This window comes from Gopherus evgoodei, chromosome 2 (genome assembly GCF_007399415.2).
Source record: "Gopherus evgoodei ecotype Sinaloan lineage chromosome 2, rGopEvg1_v1.p, whole genome shotgun sequence".
Classification (NCBI taxonomy): domain Eukaryota; kingdom Metazoa; phylum Chordata; order Testudines; family Testudinidae; genus Gopherus; species Gopherus evgoodei.
This window is the reverse complement of record NC_044323.1, coordinates 83,342,249-83,365,276: the sequence shown is the minus strand read 5'-3', so window position 1 is coordinate 83,365,276 and position 23,028 is coordinate 83,342,249. Positions and strand designations below refer to the sequence as shown.

Here is a 23,028-nt window from a genome sequence, read left to right as displayed (position 1 = left end):
TCTATCATTTTCAATACGTCTTCACACCCAAATAGATATGAGATAGTCAAAGTCCAACCTTCCCTTTGAATTTATACATACACCTCTACCTTGATATAATGCGACTCAATAAAACACAAATTCATATGTAACGCAGTAAAGCAGCGCTCTGGGGGGTGGAGGGGGCAGGGCTGCGCACTCCAGTGGATCAAAGCAAGTTCGATATAATGTGGTCTCACCTATAACGTCGTAAGATTTTTTGGCTCCCAAGGACAGTGTTATATCAAGGTAGAGGTGTATATATTTACATATATATAATATATAATTTTGACAGCAGGCAATACATCCCCGAAGCTACCACAATGGTCTGATAAAGAACAAAGAATGTTTAAAAAAAAAAACAAAAACCTGATCACCAATGGCTTTATGGCCTCATTAAAAATGAGCAACCATCAAAATTTAGATGAAGTCTCTATTACATCACTCTGGACAGTGTTAAGGGCCTTCAAAAGTGCAATTTGAGTTCTCTTAACAGCCAGACTAAATGAAAATTCAGGCCCCAGACTCTAGTCAAAGACCCAACCTCGAAGGCCACAGCATTACTGTTTTAGTTAATCCCCTTCCAGAAACCTCACATCCAGCTGAACCACCATGTAGGATAAACCAAAGCTTTTAGAGAAATATTGACTAAAGCAATACATTTAACAAGGATTGCTGCTTTGGACAAGAAATTTGAATGTAACAACAAGGTTACAAATGTACTGACACACTTCAATAGATTGGAGACTACAGTCACGAAAGCTAAAGAAATTGATATCATCACAGAGGGTTGGAACATTAGAGGATTAATATAAAACTCATTGCTTCAACAAGAGAAAAAAACCAAGGCCATGAACCAAATACAAACAGAAGCCTGATGGGAACAGAAAGATATTTTGATGACACAAATTTCTCCTGACTTTATGCTTTAGCCAATGAGATATATAAATTAAAAGTATATTGCCATAATGAATATGGTTTCTGGCTTGTTCCAGTTCCCGTTGAACACTAGCCTTCTGAACTATTGTAACCATATGAAAAGGGCAAATGAAGGATAGTGCACTATAATATAAAACCCACAGTGCATAATTACTGACCTCCTCTTCCACACTGGCAAATCAGCAGTATTTTTGTTCAGCATGAGAGGGAAGGGGTGATGTCTGTGGGTACCCAATCATACTATCCAAGTCAAATGCACTTCCGACCTCTCAATTCAGAGTCAGAGGAATATTAGGCAATAAAATGGTTGCCAAAGTGAGGAAAAAGAAATCGCAGGATTCCAAGAACAAAGAATTACGTACAAAATTTCAGCAGTTGCTTAGAAAACATTTCTGGATCCTGGTGACAACAATTTAATACAACATTATTATATGTCACAAAAAATGTAAATACATGAAAATCACAGACATCTTATCAAGTTTTCAACTCAGATTCATGAAAATCATTGGGGCTCTGTTTTAGTTTTGGGGGTTTTACATGCATATAATGAAATGTACACATAGTAATTGCAATAGAGATCATGAATTTCTGTCATGCACAGGCTCTAAATCACAACACAGAAACTTCATTGTCTCCCACATTTTATGCCAATTTAAAAGAGGATGTGGCTGTATGTGTTAATGCTTCTTTCAGGGGCGTTAAAAGACTAATAAATGGTAAAGTCCCCAGGAGATCAGGTTTTGGACATGCAACAACTCTGAAGGAAGGAGCAATGTCCAGGAAAGACAGAGCTTGAATCATTAATTGGAGGGGGGGGGCGGTGCCTGAGGTATTTACATTCTCAAGCATGTAAGAAGATGTGTACTTTACTCTTTATATCAAAATCACCATCTAGTACACCCAGGCTGGCTCCAGGTCTTTTGCCGCCCCAAGCATAAAAGAAAAAAAAAAAAAGCCGGAGTGTCACCGCCAAAGGGAAAAAAAAAAGGTCGGCGTGCCGCCCCTTGAAAAGGGCTACCCCAAGCACATGCTAGGAACGCTGGTGCCTAGAGCCGGCCCTGAGTACACCAGCTGATGGGGCTCGGAAAATTTACCAGATATCTAATAGTTTGAGGAAGATTTTAAAAGAAAGGAGAGGGAAAAATTAAGGGCTGCTGAGGAAGCCAACCTGCTTTTTCCTCAATCCTCATCTTCCCAATTCCAGTTGCTAGGAAATGGAAGGGGACTAAGATTATGCCCAGGGTAAACTGAGTATCTTTTGTCTTGAATTAGGCTGTGAGCTTTGGGACAGGTAGCAGCATGCCATCTGACATGTTTGCAAAGAGTTTAACATAATGAGGCTCCAGTTCCATATGAGGCCTTTAAACACAGCCCCAATACAATTATTCTTATTAATTATTAACAATAATAGAGTGCTGTCCATCTCTGAACCTCTGGAGGCTGGTGTCCGGTAAATTTGAAGCTACATCTCCTTCTAGCTCCTGAAAATGTGAAGAAACTTTCCGTCTCTTGTTCTCTCTCAAATCCTCCATCCTCTGATGCCTGGGAGGTAGGATTGTCTATGCTATTCTGTTCCTCTTCCTGCCTCTGTTTTTGAGAGGTCCTCCCTCAAGAATAGCTCCAAAGCCACTTTCTGCTGCTGCTGCGACCTTCTCAAAACAGCAGAAGCTTGAAGGTGATTCCTGACCATTATAAATGCTACACATGGGGTTAACATAGCAACAACAGTCAAACTAACCAGTTGTGTTCAGTTACACTCTGCTACTGCTTGGCAAATAAACAGCAACAGAGGCACTGGAATAAACTCAGAAGCACAACACTGCATTGGTTTACATTAATTTCACTTTTTAAAAGGTTATTTTTGCAAACTCAAGGGTAGAAACACTTTTTAAAATTGAAGCTTAAATTCTACAGGAGTAGACAGCTTAAGTCCCAACAGTGCCCAGAGAAAGCTTCTCATTCTCAGGAGGGAGTGGATGTGGGCTTTTTCCTTTGCAATTCAATCTCAGTGATCCTATCTGTGGAATTCACTGTCATCTCCCATTTTGATCCAAAACAGCCATTAAATGCTGTAAACAAGCCTTTATACACTGCAAGACTCGACTTCTCTGTAGCTTTTAAGGAAGAGAGAAGTTGGTAAGGCTGGCTGGCCTGGGGCGGATGCTTCAATTCTGCGGTTGTCAGGGCATGTTTTCAGGGGAGTGACAATGAGTATACTTGTATAGCTGCATATTTTCAAAGATTGTCGTGGGTGCACAGAGCTTTGGATGCACATTTGTGTGTGATGTTACAGGTCAAATTAAATAGAACACATATACCTAATAAGTTCTATAGCCTCACTTCTCTCATGTCCTGCATACACAGTAACTCCTCGCTTAATGTTGTAGTTATGTGCCTGAAAAATGTGACTTCAAGTGAAATGATGTTAAGTGAATCCAATTTCCCCATATGAATTAATGTAAAATGGGGGAGGGAGGGAGGAAGTTAGGTTCCAGAAAAAAAAAAATTCACCAGACAAAAAACACTACACACACACACACACACACTCTAAGTATTAAACAATTTAATACTTTACACAGCAATGATGATTGTGAAGCTTGGTTGAGATGGTGAAGTTAGAGGGTGGAAGAGGGAGAGATATTTCCCAGGGAATGCCTTACTGCCAAATGATGAACTAGCACTCAGCTGAGCCCTCAAGGGTTAACAGATTGTTGTTAATGTAGCCTCACACTCTATAAGGCAGCACAAATAGAGGAGGGGAGACAGAATGGCAGACAGAGACACATACCCTGTGCGTGGGGGGAAGAGAGAGAGAGAGACGCGCATTGCCCCTTTACATAGGCTGAACTAAATGGAAGGATAAACAAGAATAGATCTGTGACTAGGGTTTTTTTATTTCAAAAGGGCTAACTTAAAAAAATTAAGGAAATTAGGGGAGTGGATTGGACTGAAGAACTTGTGGATCTAAAGGCGGAGGCGACCTGGAATTACTTCAAGTCAAAGTTGCAAAAACTATCAGAAGCCTGCATCCCAAGAAAGGGGAAAAATTCATAGGCAGGAGTTGTAGACCAAGCTGGATGAGCAAGCATCTCAGAGAGGTGATTAAGAAAAAGCCTACAAGGAGTGGAAGATGGGCGGGATCAGCAAGGAAAGCTACCTTATTGAGGTCAGAACATGTAGGGATAAAGTGAGAAAGGCCAAAAGCCATGTAAAGTTGGACCTTGCAAAGGGAATTAAAAAACAACAGTAAAAGGTTCTATAGCCATATAAATAAGAAGAAAAAGAAAGAAGAAGTGGGACTGCTAAACATTGAGGGTGGAGTGTAGGTTAAGGATAATTTAGGCATGGCCCAATATCTAAACCAGAGGCGGCAAACTATGGCCTGTGGGCCACATCCGGCCTGCAGGACCCTCCTGCCCAGCCCCTGAGCTCCTGCCCCAGGAGGCTTGCCCCACCCCAATCTAAACAAATACTTTTCCTCAGTCTTTAATGAGGAGCTTAGGGATAATGGCAAGATGACAAATGGGAATGAGGATATCGAGGTACATAACTAACACATCCGAGGTAGAAGCCAAACTCAAACAGCTTAATTGGGGGGGCCCAGATAATCTTCATCCAAGAATATTAAAGGAACTAGCACATGAAATTGCAAGCCCATTAGCAAGAATTTTAAATGAATCTAATCTTAGGGGTTGTTCTGTATGACTGGAGAATTGCTAACATAATTCCTATTTTTGAGAGAGGGAAAAAAGATGATCTGGGTAACTACAGGTCTGTTAGTTTGACAACTATAGCATGCAAGATCTTGGAAAAAAAATTTGAAGGAGAAAGTAGTTAAGGACATTGAGGTCAATGGTAATTGGGACAAAATACAACATGGTTTTACAAAAGGTAGATAGTGACAAGCCAACCTGATCTCCTTCTTTGAAAAGGAAACAGATTTTTTAGACAAAGGAAACGCAGTGGATCTAATTTACCTCGATTTCAATACAGCATTTGATACGGTTCCACATGGGGAATTATTAGTTAAATTGGAAAAAATGGGATCGATATGAAAATTGAAAGGTGGACAAGGAACTGGTTAATGGGGAGACTACAACGGGTCATACTGAAAGGTGAACTGTCAGGCTGGAGGGAGGTTACTAGTGGAGTTCCTCAGAGATCGGTTTTGGAACCAATCTTTTTATTACTGACCTTGGCACAAAAACTGGGAGTGTGCTAATAAAGTCTGCGGATGACACAAAGCTGGGAGGTATTGCCAATACAGAGAAGGACCGGGATATCATACAGGAAGATCTGGATGACCTTGTAAACTGGAGTAATAGTAATAGGATGAAATTTAATAGTGAAAAGTACAAGGTCATGCATTTAGGGATTAATAACAAGAATTTTTGTTATAAGCTGGAGGCGCATCAGTTGGAAGTAACAGGAGGAGGAGAAGGACCTCGGAGTATTAGTTGATCACAGGATGACTATGAGCCGCCAATGCGATTTGGCTGTGAAAAAAGCTAATACTATCCTGGGATGCATCAGGTGAGGTATTTCCAGTAGAGATAAGGAGATGTTAGTACCGTTATACAAGGCACTGGTGACACCTCATCTGGAATATTGTGTGCAGTTCTGGTCTCCCACGTTTAAGAAGGATGAATTCAAACTGGAACAGGTACAGAGAAGGGCTACTAAGATGATCCGAGGAATGGAAAACCTGTCTTATGAAAGGAAACTGAAAGAGTTTGTCTTGTTTAGTCTAACCAAAAGAAGGCTGAGGGGAGATATGATTACTCTCTATAAATATATCAGAGGGATAAATACCAGGGAGGAAGAGGAGTTATTTAAAGGTCAGTATCAATGTGGACACAAGCACAAATAGATATAAACTGGCCATCAAGAAGTTTAGACTTGAAATTAGACATAGGTTTCTAACCATCAGAAGAGTGAATTCTGGAACAGCCTTCCAAGGGGAGCGGTGGGGAAAAAGTCATATCTGGCTTCAACACTAAGCTTGATAAGTTTGTGGAGGGGATGGTATGATGGGATAACCTAATTTTGGTAATTATTTGATCTTTGACTATTAGCGGTAAATATGCCCAATGGCCTATGATGGGATGTTAGATGGGCAGTAGTATAGCTAGGCGGTGAAGCGGGGGGAGCAGCCGCTCCCCCACCCGCACAAGTGGCGCCTTTTTAATTTTACTCACCCAGGAGCTTGGGTTCCAACTCACACCTGTGGGGGGAAAAAAAGGCATTGGTCTATGCAAACTCTCCCCTTCCCCACTCCCTGCCACCTGGGTGACTCTTTAAATAACTTTCCGATGCCTCTCTCCTTGCATCGGGTTTTAACATGAAGCAGCAGCTGATTGGTCAGAAGGCCCCCAAGTTATAATCTGATTGGCTGATACAGCACTGCCGAAGGATGGAACAGATTGCACCATATGCTGAAGAGGGGGAAAGGAGTTAGCAGCACAGTATGTGATCCCTGGGGAATGTGCACAAGGGACAGAGTGGGCCATTGCCACCCGGTGGCTGCTTGGAGGTGCTTTGAGGGATGCATTAGCCTTTGGGAGGGGCAGCAGGGTTCCCTCCCGGGAACTACAGCCCATCCTCCCGCCCCGAGATGGTACAACCTAGCTCAGGGGTCCCCTGCTCAGCGTGCTCTCTGCTGGGTCTGGCCTGTGGACTCCGAGTTCGCGTTGTCCCCAAGGCGATGCTGCTGCCCCACTGCAGAGAGCGCTGCTGGGCTGCCCCCTGCTGAGAGCCCCCCGCTGCTGGGATCTGGGGTCCCCCTGGCAGTGCCCTCTCCCCACATGTTCCCCCACGCCCGGTAGTCCCCTGGCGTGCGGGGTCGCAGCACCCCAGCCGCACCCTTCCTTCCACATGTGGCCCAGCCAGGTCTGACGTTCTGCTCCTTTTCGCGGCGTGGGTCTGAACGGGGCACCACCCGCTGCGGTGCTTTTACTGACGGGGCAGCGCTCCGGGTCTTCGGCGGCACTGAAGCTTTATTGCCAAAATGCCACCAAAGACCTGCAGAGCGAGTGAAGGTCCCGCCGCCAAGGTGCTGCCGAAGACCTGGAGCACTGCTCCATCACTAAAAGCGCTGCAGAGGGTGGCATCTTTTTTCCCCCCCGCTACGCCACTGTAGAGGGAGTGGGATCTGAGTTACTACAGAGAATTCTTTCCTGGGTGTCTGGCTGGCGAGTCTTGCTCACATGCGCAGGGTTTAGCTGATTGCCATATTTGGGGTTGGGAATGAATTGTGCTCCAGGAAAGATTAGCAGAGGCCCTGGAGGTTTTTCACCTTCCTCTGCAGTGTGGGGCACCCTGGGCCCGTGTCACTTGCTGCAGGATTCTCTTGAAGTCTTTAAACCATAATTTGAGGACTTCAATAGCTCAGACATAGGTTAGGGATTTATTACAGGAGTGGGGTGGTGGCGAGATTCTGTGACCTGCACTGTGCAGGAGGTCAGACTAGATGATCATAATGGTCCCTTCTGACCTTAAAGTTTATGACTCGATGACTCTATTCCAAGTACATTGCCTTTAAAAAGATCAGGAAGTTGAGACTGCAGCTGCAGCCAGCTCTCTATGCCCTGAGCCCTAATGTGTGATGTGTCTCTCTCCTGCTCTGTATGGAGAAGGGGTAAGGGGCAGGGAGAACCACCCTGAAATTAGTCCTCCTTCCCTGCACAACATGCAGGAGGCTCCAGGGAGCAGCTCCAAGCCAGAGGGCAGGAGCAGCACATGACAGTGGGGGAGGGACAGCTGAACTGCCAGCAATTGGTAGCCTGCTGGGCAGCTGCTGCACAGGGAACTTAAGGAAGTGGGGAACTGATAGGAGGGCTGCCGGTCCACCCTGGTTCCAAGCCCCCACCAGCTAGCTGCAACAGGCTGCTCTTCCTGTAAGCAGTGGACAAAGCAGGTGGTTGCCAAACAACGTTATAAGGGAGAATTGTGCAACTTTAAAGGAGCATGTTCCCTAATTGATCAGCAACATAACAAAACAATGTTAACCGGGATGACTTTTAGTGAGGATTTACTGCACTTTTCTGCTTCCTTTCCCTCAACATCCTAATTCACCCCGATTTTTAATTAGAAAGTCCTTAGGTTAAGGAATGGTCTTCCTCAGTGCTTGTATAGTATCATGCCTAGTGACAATGCTCAATATATACAACTTAAATCCACAACAAAACTATTTTATCATTGGACAAAAACACTTCCCATCCCTGAAATGCTGCAAGCCAGTCATTCGCTGTTTAGAAAAACATTATTATTATTATTAAATATTTGTATTGTGGTTGTCCTTAGGAGGCATCCATTAGTGTTCAGGCTTCCATTGTTCAAGGCACCATGCACCCACATAACAAAGAGTAACTGCTTCAAAATGCTTAGAATCAAAAGTACAAGAAAAGAGGTAATAAGTGGATATAACAGTGGGGGAGATCACCATGTGATAGTGAAAAAACTATTAGTATAATAAAACTGTGGTCACAGTACATCAACTGCCTAGCCATTGTTAAGTCACAGTCAGCAAGCAGATGCAGCAGCTATTTTTTCCCACTAAGTTACAAATTCTATAAGCAATACCACTAGCACATAGGTCAAAATAAAACAAAATAATAATCACCATCTATGCTTGCTGACAGTCTAATTGTGCAGTTTACAATGCAATTTTATCATAAGGAGCAATTATTTCTTCCTCTGAAATTTGTAGAAGTTCCAACTTTTCCACCCAAGATGTGCTTTAAAGGGCGTTTACAACCACAGTTTACACAGTGTGTTCGAAAACTTGTCTTCATGGAGGCTCCAACATAATGTCTCAAATACAGCAAACTCATGATGTGTTGTATTATTCATTCTTAAACAGGCGAAAGATTTGGGAAACAATTAGGGCCTGGGGGAAAGAGGCATGCAAAAGTGTGTGATGGTATTCATTTTGTAGAGTTCCCCTAAGGCAGGGTATGCACTGGAAGAGTTTTCCTCTACTATATTGAGAGCTACAGAACTCAACAAAGACAGTCATCCTGAACGATTCTACCTTGCTTCTCTCATTAATGCCAAGTCCAGAAGGCCGAAGTAACTTTGACAACAGCCACAGGAACAAGATTAACAAGATAAGGAGGATTCATGGGAGGACAAAAGGTGGATCTGCTTGTACTGACTTCTCTGTGATTGGAACTCAGGCCTTGTCTACACTACCGAGGTAAGTGGACCTAAGTTACGCTACTCCAGCTATGGGAATAATACATCGACCCTCAGCTATATCTTAGGTCAACTTACTGCAGTGTCTTCAATACACTGTGTCCACAGGACATGGCCTCTGGTCCCCTTACCTTACTCTTCTTAGGGAGCTGGAGTACCGGAGTTTACTGGAGAGCGCTCTGCCATCAATTTAGCAGGTCTTCACTAGATCTGCTAAATCGATACCCATTGCATCGATTGCAACAGCGTTGATCTCCATGATAGGGAAGACAAGCCCTCAGTTTCCAATTGCTCAGGTCTTCAGAACTAAAGCGGAATCCTGTTGGTGGAAACTGATTTGGGAAACCTCTAATTTGGACAGTTATATCCAAAAGACCCAGGTCCATAAAATAGTGAAACTTCTCAAATCAGACCTGCACAACAGCAAGTTCTGCAAGGCATTTTAATACCAAACAGGTGAGTCAGACGTCTGGTTTTCCAGCCCCGGCCTCTTATTTTGCTATTTTTGCCGCCCTTATAGAATCATTTCTGCATCTCTCCTCCCTTCCTCTCCGTACAAGATTGTACTGACTTTTTCACACTAAAGATCAGCTCCCTTCCCTGTCTCTTCCAGAAATTTCTCCTCTTTCTCAACTATCACTTACATAGATTTCTGCTCTGTTCTCTACCTGTCTCTTAATCCCATCTCCCTTGATCCACTTGCTTTCTCACTCTCGCTCCTCTGCATCTTTTATTTTCTTCTGGACTCTTCCCCATCACTAGCATGCCCTAGTCTCTTCTCCTCCACAAAAATAATTGTGTTCCCTTGGTGCCACTTGTCTCTCCAGCTACTGCTCCCATCTGCCTTCATCACTAACCTTCCCGGATGCACCCTTTACAACCATTGTCTCATATTCTTCTCCTCTAGCTCCATTCTGGACCTTCTCATTATACTGAAACTGCTCTCCCAGGTTTTTCCCCGGCTAAATCCTTGTACTCCATCCTCATCCTTCTCACCCTATGTCTTGTTTGACACTGACAATCATATATTTATCTCTGAAATCTTGTCCGCCCTTAGTTCCTGATTCCATCGATCCAGGTTTATTTTCCTGCCTTTGTGATCACTCCTTCAGTGAATCCTCTTCCTCCCGTATCCAACAATCCATGGGGGTCTTAAGGTCTTGACCCTTTCCTATTCTCCAATCACATGATCTCTCTGGACCATCTCAGCTGCTCCTAGATGACGACACTCAAATTACCTGTCCACTCATGACATCTCTCTCTGATATCTCATCCTGGATACCCTTCACAATTCTCCCTATTCTCGGTTACTTTTGATACCACCACAATGTTCCCTGTCACTCAGACTGGCCAACCTGGGATTCATCACCACCTAACTCTCTCTTGCCCCAACATCTAGGTTGGGTCAGTTCTTCTGTGATAACATTTGAGATCTATTCTCTTCCTTACACCCAAAAAGCCAAAACTCTTGCCCAAGGTCTCATCACCTGGGTCTTGACTATCTTAGATTCCTCCTCTCCACCCTTCCAAACAGCCCAGTCATCCACCTCAGGTCCAGACAAAATGCAGTTGCTAAGATCTCTTCCTTGCCCACCACTCTGGCCACATCATGTCCATATGAATTACTTCTACTTTCTAAACCGTTTCACTGCATTAAGTGCAGGCTTCTTGTCCTCACCACCAAGGCCCTTCACAACTCTACCTCTCCTTCCTGTTTATCCACTCTAGACTCTTTCAGCACTGTCCACAACCTGCTGCTGCTTCTGCTCCTCCAATGCCTCCAGCCTTATCATTAGTTGATCATGTATGAGCTGTATCAGCTGGGAGGAAGAACTTACTCAGACATATGTGAATAACTGGGAATAATTTAAGAACACTTTATTATAATGCCCCAAAAGCCACAATCCCACAATTGAGGAAGGAGGCTGTGCTGGTTAAAAACCTGGTTTAGAGGGGAAGTGAAGGCAGCTGTAAAAACAAACAAACAAAAAAACCAATTAAGTATATATAAAACAAATGGAAGAAAGGGGAAGTTGATAGTAATGAATATAAAAAGCTGAAAGCTGATGTGCCAATTTTTAAAAAGGATAAACAGGACGTTCCAGGTAACTACAGGCCCGTCAGCCTGTCATTGAACCCAGGCAAGATAATAGAAAGGCTAATAAACTAAAGGAGGATAATGTAATTAATCCAATCAGTATGGGTTTATGGAAGACAATCTTTTTTTGATGTGGTTTAAAGGGAGCTTACAACCATGGTTCACCCAGAGCGTTCCAACAGCTTGGCTCCATGGAGGCTTCAATATTGAGGTCTCAAATACAGCAAACTAATGATGTGTTATATTATTCATTCTTAAACAGACAAAAGGTTTGGGGAACAATTAGGGCTTGGGAGGCGGCACAAAAGTGTGAGATGGTAGCCATTTTGTAGAGTGCCCTCTAAGGCAGGGTATGCACTGGAAGAGTTTTCCTCTACTACATTGAGAGTAGTTTTTTTTGTTTTTTTCAAATGAGATTATAAATTTGATTGATAAAGGTAACAGTGTTGTTGTAATATATTTATACTTCTGTAAGGCATCTGACTTGGTGCCACATGACATTCTGAATAAAATATTAGAATGATATAAAATGAACATTGCACACACTAAATAGATTAAAAACTGGCTAATAGGTCTCAATATGTAACTGTGATCAGAGAATTGCCATTGAGGGGGTTTGTTTCCATTAGGGTCCTGGAGGTATTGGTTCTTGGCTCTATACTATTTAATATTTTTAATATTTTTATCAATGGCCTGGAAGAAAAAAAAATCACTGATAAAATTTGCAAATGACAAAAATTGGGGGAGTGGTAAATAATGAAGAGGATAGGTTACTGATTCAGAGCAATCTGGATTACTTGGTAAACTGGGCCCAAGCAAACAATATATATTTTAATATGCCTAATGTAAATATATACATCCAGGACCAAAGAATGTGGGCCATATTTATAGGATGCCGGACTCTATCCTGGGGTGCAGTGACTCTGAAAAAGGTTTGGAGACTGGTGAATCATCGGCTGAACATGAGCTCCCAGTGTGATGCTGTGACCAAAAGAATTAACGCAATCCTGGGAAGCATAAATAGGAGAATCTTGAGTCTGAGTAGGAAGGTTATTTTACCTCTGTATTTGAAACTGGTGAAACTGCTGCTGGAATACTGTGTCCAGTTCTGGGACCCACAATTCAGGAAGGATGTTGAGAGATTGGAGAGAGTTCAGATAAGAGCCGTGAGAATGATTAAAGGATTTAAAAACTTGCTTTCTAGTGATAGACTCAAAAAGCTGAATCTATTTTGTTTAAACAAGGAAAGAGCTAAAGACTGATCAAGTTACCCTTTAAGTACCTACAAGGGGAATATTTAATAATGAGCTCTTCAATATAGCAAAGTGAGATATAACAACATGATCCAAGTTGAAGCTAGACAAATTCAGACTAGAAATAAGGCATACATTTTAAAAGCAAGGGTAATTAAGCACTGGAACAATTTACCAAGGGTTGTGGTGGATTCTCCATCATGGACCATTTTAAAATCAGGATTGGATGATTTCCTAAAAGATCTGCTCTAGGAATTAGTTTGGGAAAGTTCTGTGGCCTGTTTTGTACAGGTGGTCAGACTACATGACAACGGTGGTCCCCTTCTGGCCTTGCAACTTATTAATCTTCTCACAGAACTCCATACCTCCTTATACACTGACCCTTAGGCATGGATTGCTCTCTGTGAAGTGACCTAAACCTCCTAACCTCCACATTTCTGTAAAAAACCTATTCCCGCTTCAATACCTATAAGAAATTAATCAAAAACAATGGCCTGAGTGGCAGATGGGGTTAGAAGGTATTTATTTCACCTACGTATATCTTTGAAAAGATTTAAAATTACAAATGTATATACATTTGATTGTATTCCTCCCCCAACTATGTCAATTCTCTTCTTAGATTGTCAGCTCTTTGGGGCAGTGACTGCAGACAAGTGCTTTTCTGTGCCTGAGTATTTAAGGATGGAACCTGAGACTCTTTAATGGGGCCTGGGTTTTCAGCATATGAGTGTTCAATTTTTGAAAGTCAGGTCCCTTCCCTTTACAGGGTCTCAACCTGGGCACCACAACATCACTGCCTCCAAAATGACTAGTCATTTTTTAAAATCTTGGCTTGAGTCATGATATGGATTTGTTCCAACATTTATCATAGTGGCCCTGCTACATGCCATGATCCTGACTCAGGCCTCTGGATGCAATTGTTACATTAATAATATATACTGCAGTAATAATAGGCTCTAACTGGCACTCCCAAACAGATAATCTTTATCTGCAGCTAAATGACATGGAAAAGGTTTTGAAATTGTCTCCTATGTTTGAAAATAAGCTTGATTCAGTCTGCCAGACCACTGAATAGCATAAGGTGAGGGGCTCACAAATCAGCAAAAAGAGGGACCGACTTTTAGAAGTTCATTTTCTATTAATAAAAGCTGGAACAGTCACTGTAAGCCATGTTCATTACACAAAATTCCACTGTAGTCAGCCCACAGAAAAGTACCAAAATATTCTCAACCCTTCCCCACTTCCTGAACAATGAACGTATGTTGTCCCACAAATAACAGTATACAAACAACGTGCTGAAGATTATCACCGTACTGTATCTACATCTCGCTGTGGGTTTTTAGGATGTTTGTAACTAATTGCTCCCAGTACATAAAACAAGACATATCCAACATATAAAACTGGTGCCAAGTTTTAGTCCTAATTAGGTATACCAGAAACTGGTATGAGGGCAAGTCAACGCAACATCTAAAAATTGCTGTATAAACCACATCCATCACTACACCAAAATTACCTACACTGACAAGCAGAATGCTTCTCTTTGATTTTCTCAATCAGATGGGCAATAGAGCTCTATCAGACACCTCTCTCTATCACTCACTGTCCTAACATGATGAAAGAAATTTTGAACACATAGCAAACACTCTATGAACGGTTCTCAAGGACATAGGCTGTTATCTGTCAGATTCCCCTTTCTGCCAGCTTACTAGCAAGAAATAATTGGATGTTTCTCCTTCTTGGTATAGAATTTTGTGCTCATGTCCTCATCTGCCTCCTCTCTAACAAACTACACAGGTACTTATGTGTTCTTTTAAAGCTTCCTCTTTTACCCATGTTTCCTTACACAAAACAACCTTTTGTCCACAAAAGTTTAAGGATTAGTGTAGCATTTTCTTGCAACCTCAGATAGCAAATGGGGAGGGTTACGTATTCAAATAGTGGGTAAAGAGAGGTGGTACTGCATCATAAGAGGCATATACTTGAAACAAAAAAAAAAAATCACATGAAACACACAACAAATTGAAGTCTCATACAACAGGAGCATTACCATGTTTCCCCTGTAAATATTTCAAGAGAAACTTTTTTTTTTTAAACTCCTTTTAAACAAACCAGAGTTTGACAAGATGGTCTTGCTTTACCCCCCACCCTTGTGGCCATCACGATTAATATTCTTCTGTCCACAAAATACTCTCTTCATACTCAATCTATTCTTCTCCTTAATCTCTGCTGTTCTCCCCTGCAGTCTCTGGACAGGAGCATGACAGGACAGTGTTCTTTGGAGTGTCAGCATTCATCTATAAAGCTGCTGCTTCAGAGGGAATGTTGTAGCATGTAAGATTACACCAATTATACGTTTTGTTCAGTGTATGAAGTACAGTACAGGAGGCAGTGTTCAAATGCTTAACTGGCTGGAGGGATCACTTGAGTGACAAAGACACTCCCCGTCTTCCTCCTGTCTCCAGTCCTGGGGCAAAATATGCTGTCTCCATAGCAGCCGGGAAACCAAGACTGAAAATCCAATGACAGCACTAACACAATCATCAGCACTCCCTCTCCAAACTACCAATTCATGTTCCGTCACAAATAACTTTAAAATCTTAAGATCTTGAGATATGAACACATTACATTTTAATTTACATACTAAGGATTTCATAATTAAATCTGAAGTTTGCATTTGTTCTAAAATTGACCCACCGTAAGTAACCATAAAACAAACACACAACTCCATCCCCGTACCAACTCCCCCCCCAACACCTGCCATAGGGAAGGGGGAGGAAAGCACAAACATTTAACCTACAAGAAGTTGAAAAAATATTTGAAAAGAAGAATTTCCAAAGTCAATTTTTCTTACTAAAAGCTAATTACTACTTGAGCTAGACAAACTACATTTGTTGAATATATTTACTTTTTTTTTAAACCCAAAAAATTAAGACTCATCTTATTCAGATTTAATTTATAGTAGTTTCTTCACAACCTTACTCACAGGAACCAAACAACCACCACAATCTGTTTCTAGATGCGATTTAAAACCTGGAAAAAATCTCTAAACTCACTGTAAATGAACTTTTATATGCCCTATTTTATTAGCATAAAAAGTTTTAGACTGAACATAAAAAGTACCTTCTTCCAAGATATCAAAGTTTTCGTTGTGAAACCTCTGTGTGTTCCCGTGTTCATTTTCACAGTCACATTCAAAGCTTTCCTCTTCATGTATGGATTCGTTTACTGACATTGCTAAAATCATCCCAAGGCAGAAACTGTCCTACACCTTAGTACCCAGGGAGATGGCAAGCCATCTCCTTTGAGGCTACATTTGAGAAATGACCCATGTAATGGCCCCATGGAAGAGGTACCATCTTCATCAGTTAACATACTTCAACTAAAACTACTAGCTGATTATTTGTGTATGTCTTCATTAGCACAATACCTTTGAAAAAAATACAAAAGAAGAGCGGGGGTGGAGGGAACCATCTAATAATTACTAAAACTATTATATTGTTCATCATACCAGATCCAGAAGTTGTTACATTTATTTAATAGCTCTATTTGAACATTTCATATAAACAAGAGTTAGTGTGCTGAAATCTCTCTTTAAGAATCAGTTCGTTTGACAAATTTCTATCCCCCTATTCAAAGTGAATGGTAGCTTCCTAAAAGAGTCATAGCAACAAGGAAGTACAAACCGATTCTTACACTGCTACACCTGTTTGAGGGTGGGGACTTTACTAAGTTAAGTTACCTTTGTAAATTATTGCCTAATGCTACTAGTAACAGGTTTCACAGGGCTGTTGAATGTATAGATCTTGGAAACATGCTGCTACTGTATATTATATCCAATGTTTGTTTTGCCATAAATCTGACTGAAATATTAGTCTTAGGGTAAAAACAAGGTAAAGAATTCAGCTTTTCATTGATCTCAGAATAAAAAACTTTCAAAAAGCAAAAAACAAAAAAAACCCCAAGCCAACTGCCATACCACCCTTTAACCAAGCTTTTAAACTTACATGACATATTAATCCTACAGTGTCATATTTTCTACTGTCACCTTTCTCACTGTGTATTCTACAATCTGTCTGGGAAACTGAAATATTGCAATATGAGAAATGCATGTGTTGCATCACAGCATATTTTCAAGAACAGGGTCAGCGCAAGGAATGAACTAAAGTCATACAGCGGCAAAGAGTTCTGTGGAATCTTATAAACTAACAAACGCATTGGAGCATACGCTTTCGTGGGTGAATACCCACAATGAAGTGGGTATTCACCCACATGCTCCAATACGTTTGTTAGTCTATAGGATGCCACAGAACTCTTTGCTGCTTTTACAGATCCAGACTAACACGGCTCCCCCTCTGATATTTAAGGTCATATAAGTTCTCAGTTCCGATAACAAACAAGAGTCTGCAGGAGTGAACAGGTCTGAATCATTTGTGTTCACAAAAACTTTTTATTAAGCACAGATTCTGTATACAGGTTAACTTTCTTCTCTAGTCTTTCACAAATAGTTTTAATGCTCTCTTAACTGATTCATGAACATGGGTACCAACCGCTGGGCAGACCGTTACAAACGAGGGCACAAACCCTAAAGTGGTTGTCTGTTCTATAATTAGATTTCACCAACCAACTTCTCAAGGACTGTAACAACCTTAACAAGGAGTCACAGACAGTCCTCTGGGGCACTGTGATCTCTCGTCACCTAGGCAAGCTCGTCTTTGTGATAAATGGTCCCTTACACCAAAAATCACAATATTCAGGTCACTCCCAGTCCCAAAGGGCCAATCACTTATCCCAGGTCTATTGTACCTCAGATCTCACACCAAAGCCAATGCTCATAGGCAACTGTGTAATAAACTAAGAAAAGATTTATTAACTAGGAAAAAGAAATAATAGTAATTTACAAGGTTAAAGCAGGTAAACATACACATGCAAAGGAGTTACAGTTTAAGGTTTCAAAAGATAACAGAAGCTGCCGTAATATGCAAGCTCTATTTGTCCTTTAGGTCTAATTCAAGCTAAGCAGCTTGGGGATCCCTTGCTTAAGCTTAGAAATATTGACCTCTACAAATTCCAAGCCACACAGTGATACAATTCCTTCTGGTCAGAGATTTTCATTCCCTTCCCCCAGAGTTCAGATTGTGATGGGACGAGCGTTTTTGCATGTCCCCTCTTCCTTTGAGCGGAGTGGGAGTAATCAACAAATTCTTTTGTTCTCTGATATTCCATAATGGTTCATCTGGTGTCTATAGGTAAGGTTAAGATTTTGTCACAGTTATTTTTAGTAAAAAAGTCATAGACAGGTCATGGGCAATTATCAGAATTTCACGGAAGCATGTGATCTGTCCCTGACTTTAACAAAAAATAACTGACAAAATGGGGCTGATTCCCAGCTCTTCTGTTGGAGGGAAGAAGGGGTCCAGCATTTGCTGCAGCTGGGAGCTCCAGGGTCCCCCTGGCATGAGCCTCAGCTAGGAGCTGTGGGGTCCCCCAGATGCCTGCAGTGGCTCAGAGCTGTGGGTCCCCGTCTCGAAGCTCCAGGGTCCCCCCAGCCACCTGCAGCAGCTGTAGATGTTTCCAGTTACAAAGCAAACATTTAAATATTACCTTATAACATGGGGCACAGATATGGTAAGTGAGATTAATGCGTGCAGCCACTCACACGCACTTCAAAGTCCAAACACTAAACACATTCTTATAAACTTAACATCTGTTTTAACAATGCTAACACACAGGTGGCCAGACTAGTTTCCAGCTATGCAGTTGTCAGTGTTCAGTAAGGCCTGAGGTCCTGGCATGAGCTGGCAACTGGTCTGCCAGCATCACAAAGCATGCAGTCGGTATACAGGGGTAACTTTTCTAATCTTTCATACATGGTATTTAGTGCTTTCTTAACTGTCTCCCTTATTGCTTAATAGCAGGAAGATATGCAATGCTGACTGCAGAAAATATCACTCACATTCCCCACCCCAGTAGGGAGGTGGCTCCTTAGCCTAATCAATGGAGGTGATAACAGGATATGCATCAGCATCTTCGTTCTCCACCAGGGTATAACAGACAGTACAGTAATTGAGGGAATAAGAAAGACACAAATTAATGATCATCTGTCCAGATCCTTTTATTGAAAGCAGAAAGAAGACTGAGCGGGGCCAGAAAATTTTACAAGAGACGTACTTGAAGGGAATAACACCAAAGAGGCTGAGGAATTGCTTAGGGTGTTAAAAGGATATATTTAATATAAATGAGATGAAAATGAGCTAAGAAAAACTGAGGTATCAGTATTAGAAAAAAATTTACATACAAACATAGGAACTGCCATACTGGGTCAGACCAATGGTTCTTCTAGCTCAGTGTCCTGTCTTTGGACAGTGGCCAATTCCAGGTGCTTGAGAGGAAATGAACAGAACAGGGAAATTTCAAGAGATTCATACCTTGTCATCCATTCCCAGCTTTTGGCAGTTGGAGGCCTAGGGACTTCAGGAGCATGAGGTTCTGTCCATGACCAACTTGGCTAATTGCCATTGATGAACCTATCTAATTCTTTTTTGGAAATAACTTAAACTTTTGGCCTTCTCATCATTCTATGGCAATGAGTTCCACTGGTTGATTGTGTATTATGTGAAGAAGTACTTCCTTTTGTTGTTTGTTTTATACCTGCTGCCTATTAATTTCAGCAGGTGACCCCTAGTTCTTGTATTATGTGACAGAAAAAATAACACTTCCTATGATAGGTAGTCCATACCACACAGGGCTGACAGACGTTTAGATGGACAAGTAGGCCAATTATCTCCATAAGCTGACCTGGAGGAGAAGCCAGGGAGCTAACTGAAAGCAGGTTCAGCTGGGCAGGAACAGACCAGGCCTATAAAACCAGTTAGCAGGCAACAGAAGGGGGCTGTTGGGAAAGAGGCAGTCACTCCCTGGGAAGAGGGAGGTGGTTTTGGAGCTGGTACTCCTAGAGTAGGGTGGAAACAAGGAATAACAGGAAGCAGTCCAGGGAAGGAGCAGTGAGGGCTGGTAGGAGAAATCCAAGAACTCCTGAGCTGAAGGTCCCTGGACTGGAACCTGAAGTAGAGTGTGGGCCACAGTTCCCCTACCAGCCACTGAGGGAGTGGAACTGAGACAGTGGAAAAGAAGACTGACCAGAACTGCTAGGGAGAAAGGTCTTTGCTACCGTGAGGGAGAGTGGAGGGAGAACACTGACTGACCCGGCCGAAGGGCAGTCACAAAGAGGACACTGTGTTTCCTGGGGCTTAGAGAGGGGCTGCAAATGAGAGGGAGAGGCAGAGCGAAGGTGTGCAAACCACAGACAGGGGCACTGACCTCAAGTGTTAATCCCCAGAGTGACCAGGAGGAGGTGCCAGCACAGCAGTGAGTGGAGCACCCTGTGACACTTCCCTATTCCCTTTCTCTCTACCACTCATGATTTTATAGACCTCAAATCATAGCTCCTTTTAGTCATCTCTTTTCTAAACTGAATAGTTAGTCTTTTTAAATTTTTCCTCATATAGAAGCTGTTCCATACCCCTAATCATTTTTGTTGCCCTTCTCTGTATCTTATCCAATTCTAATATGTCTTTTTTTTAGATGGAGCAACCAGAACTGCACACACTATTCCAGGTGTAGGTGTACCATGGATTTATACAGTGGCATGATATATACTGTCCTATTGTTTATCCCTTTCCTAACATTGTTAGCTTTTCTGTCTGCCGCTGCACAGAGCAGATGTTTTCAGAGAACTATTCACAATGACTCCAACGTCCTGAGTGATAACAGCTAATTTAGACCACAACATTTTGTAGATATAGTTGGGATTATTTTTTTGCAATGCACATTACTTTTCATTTATCCACACTGAATTTCATCTGCCTTTTTGTTGCCCAGTCACCCAGCTATAAGAGATACCTTTGTAAATCTTCAGTCAGCTTTGGACTTAACTATCTCGATTAATTTTGTATTATCTGCAAATGTTGCCACCTCAGCTCCTTTTCCAGACCGTTTATGACTATGTTGAACAGCACAGGTCCCGGTACAGATCCTTAGGGGACCTCATTATTTACCTCTCTCCATTTTGAAAAATGGATCATTTATTCCTACCCTGTGTTTTCCATTTTTTTAACCAGTTACTAATCTACAAGATGACCTTCATTCTTATCCCATGACTGCCTAGTTTGCTTAAGTGCCTTTGGTGAGGGACTTTGTCAAAGACTTTTTGAAAGTCCAAGCACATTACATCAACTGGATCAACCTTGTCCACATGCTTGTTGACATCCTCAAAGAGTTTTAAGAGATTGAGGAGGCATGATTTCCCTTTAAAAAAAGCCACGTTGACCCTTCCAAAATATTGTGTTTATCTGTGTGTCCAATAATTCTGTCCTTTACTATAGTTTCAATCAATTTCTCTGGTATTGAAGTTAGGCATAGCAGTCTGTAATTGCCAGGATCACCCCCGAAGCCTTCTTTAAAAATCAGCATTACATTAGCTACCCTCTAGTTCAGAGGCTAGTTTAAGCAATAGGTTACATGCCCCAGTTGTTAGTTCTGGAATTTCATATTTGAGTTCCATCAGAACTCCTGGATGAATAGCAGCTGATCCTGAAGACTTTGTACTCCAATTTATCAATTTATTGCAAAACTGCCTCTATTGACACCTCAATTGGACTCAGACTTGCCACCCAAAGAGAACTAATAACTCCTAGTCATGTATGTGACTGCAGAACATTCATAAATATTTTTATTCCTGAATCTGTTGATAATGATTTTATAATGATAGCATAATATTTTGCCAAGCAGAATGGAGGGGCATAGAATGCACTGGTTATGCAATGTCCTGTATTGCAGGGTTTTAATATCTTTTTTCAAAGTTTATTTAAAAGTTTACATGATTAAAGATGGAAAAAATATTGCAAGTTCTTGGGTGGAAGGAGGACTCTCCTATTGCCATTTACCAAGTCCTGATTCTACAAAACTTACTGTTCTACAGAGCAGTACAGGGATAGCAAGTGTTCAAAAATTACAAGTCAGATTCCCAGAAAATCATGATTGGCCCCAAAACGATGAGATGATTTTTAAATAAGAAATTTTGGGTTTATTTTATTTGCCTTCTGATTTCTGAACCTTTAGGGTATACTTTCCTCATGTTTTCAAGCTTCTCTCAACAAACATGAAGACTAGATTTTTTTTTTTCTAAGTGAAAGCTGGGATTCTTAAATATTTTGCTTCTGTCAGCTGGTGCTTTAAGAAAAACCATCGAATATCATGAGACTCACAATAAAATTCATGAAAGTTGGTAAGACTGATGTAGTGTTTATTACTGTCAGTATCTCCTTTCATTTCAAGGGGACTACTCACAGAGCAAGAACTGTGCTTGCTAGTGTTTTCAGGATAGAGCCAGAAGTCAAGCATTCCAAGCCTGTGTGTAATATCCTTCTCAGTTAATCTAGTTTGTAGCTGACAAATCATTTACTATAGCCTTTGTTCACTGAAACAGGTGCGTGTTGGAGAGTGTCTACAGCGGGGCCCCATCCTGCAACCCCTCCATATCCATTATTCCCACGGATTTCAGTTACCATTTCATGCATAGTAAGCTTACAAGCTGGACACTCAGTTCTGATTCTTTAGCAGAGGTTTAGAATATTTGCAGGAGCTCTTTTATGAGAAGGGTTGCACTCACATATTTGAAATACTTGCTGGCATTACCACACCAGAATATATCAAGTTGACAGTGTTAATTTACCCAGATTTTAATTTTTATCTCTAGATAGAGAACGTTAAAAAAAAAAGCCGTCAAATCATTAATACTCTTCCAAAAATGGGAATGTCAAAGTGATCTTGGGTAAAGTTGTAGGGGGGGAAACCCATCAATCTACCTTTACATTTGTCTCATATTTGAACTTCTACCACCACACCTGCAACCTTGTTGCAAGCAGGGAAAAAAAAACACTAAACCTGCTCAACCTAGTGTGCGTGTCATTGTGAAAACAAACTGGTGGATTTGCATAGGTGCTGGCATGTTTACTTTCAGTCACATATTAAGTATGATAAAACAAGGGATCCTGAGAACAAGAAAAAAATTTTAATGACTACTAAAATAACACAACATTGTGGCCTCTTTTGATAGTATCATTAAAACAGTGCTGTTCTGCTTCAGTCATTATTAACAGGCATGGGGTATTTGCACTGTAAAAAAAAGAGACGTGTTTAGAAGATGGGACTGAAAGATGTCGAGAGATGGGACTGAAAGATGATGTTGAGAGAGCAAAGGCTTGCTGACCTAAGATGCAATGATAGGATCTATAAAAGGTAGGTGCCCCAGATCCCTAAGTGGCCCCCTCAAGGATTGAACTCATGACTCTGGGTTTAGCAGGCTAATGCTCAAACCAGTGTCTGAACACATACTTACCAGGCAAGGCTGAAGGAGAGGGTTTCAAATACAATCAGTGACCACAGTATTGAAAATATTACAAACAACTACAGGTCAACACACAAGTACACAGAGCAGATTTATTATGATCAGGTTTGCTCAATGCA

At 41.5% G+C, this 23,028-nt stretch overlaps 1 protein-coding gene across 8 annotated transcripts in view; it reads right to left on the bottom strand.

The window, feature by feature from the left end:
* TRAK1 (trafficking kinesin protein 1) overlaps nt 1-23,028 on the bottom strand; it is a 122,816-nt gene that overhangs the window by 45,475 nt on the left and 54,313 nt on the right. For 2 of the 8 annotated variants that reach the window (XM_030551191.1, XM_030551195.1), the window contains exon 1: nt 15,625-15,841. The exons of 5 other annotated variants lie outside the window; for them this stretch is intronic. In XM_030551191.1, coding sequence (XP_030407051.1) covers nt 15,625-15,748 — 124 coding nt within the window. In that variant the 5' untranslated portion in view covers nt 15,749-15,841. Of the gene's footprint in view, nt 1-15,624; nt 15,843-23,028 lie in introns of those variants that run through there. One more of the 8 variants, XM_030551189.1, reaches the window with a different exon arrangement.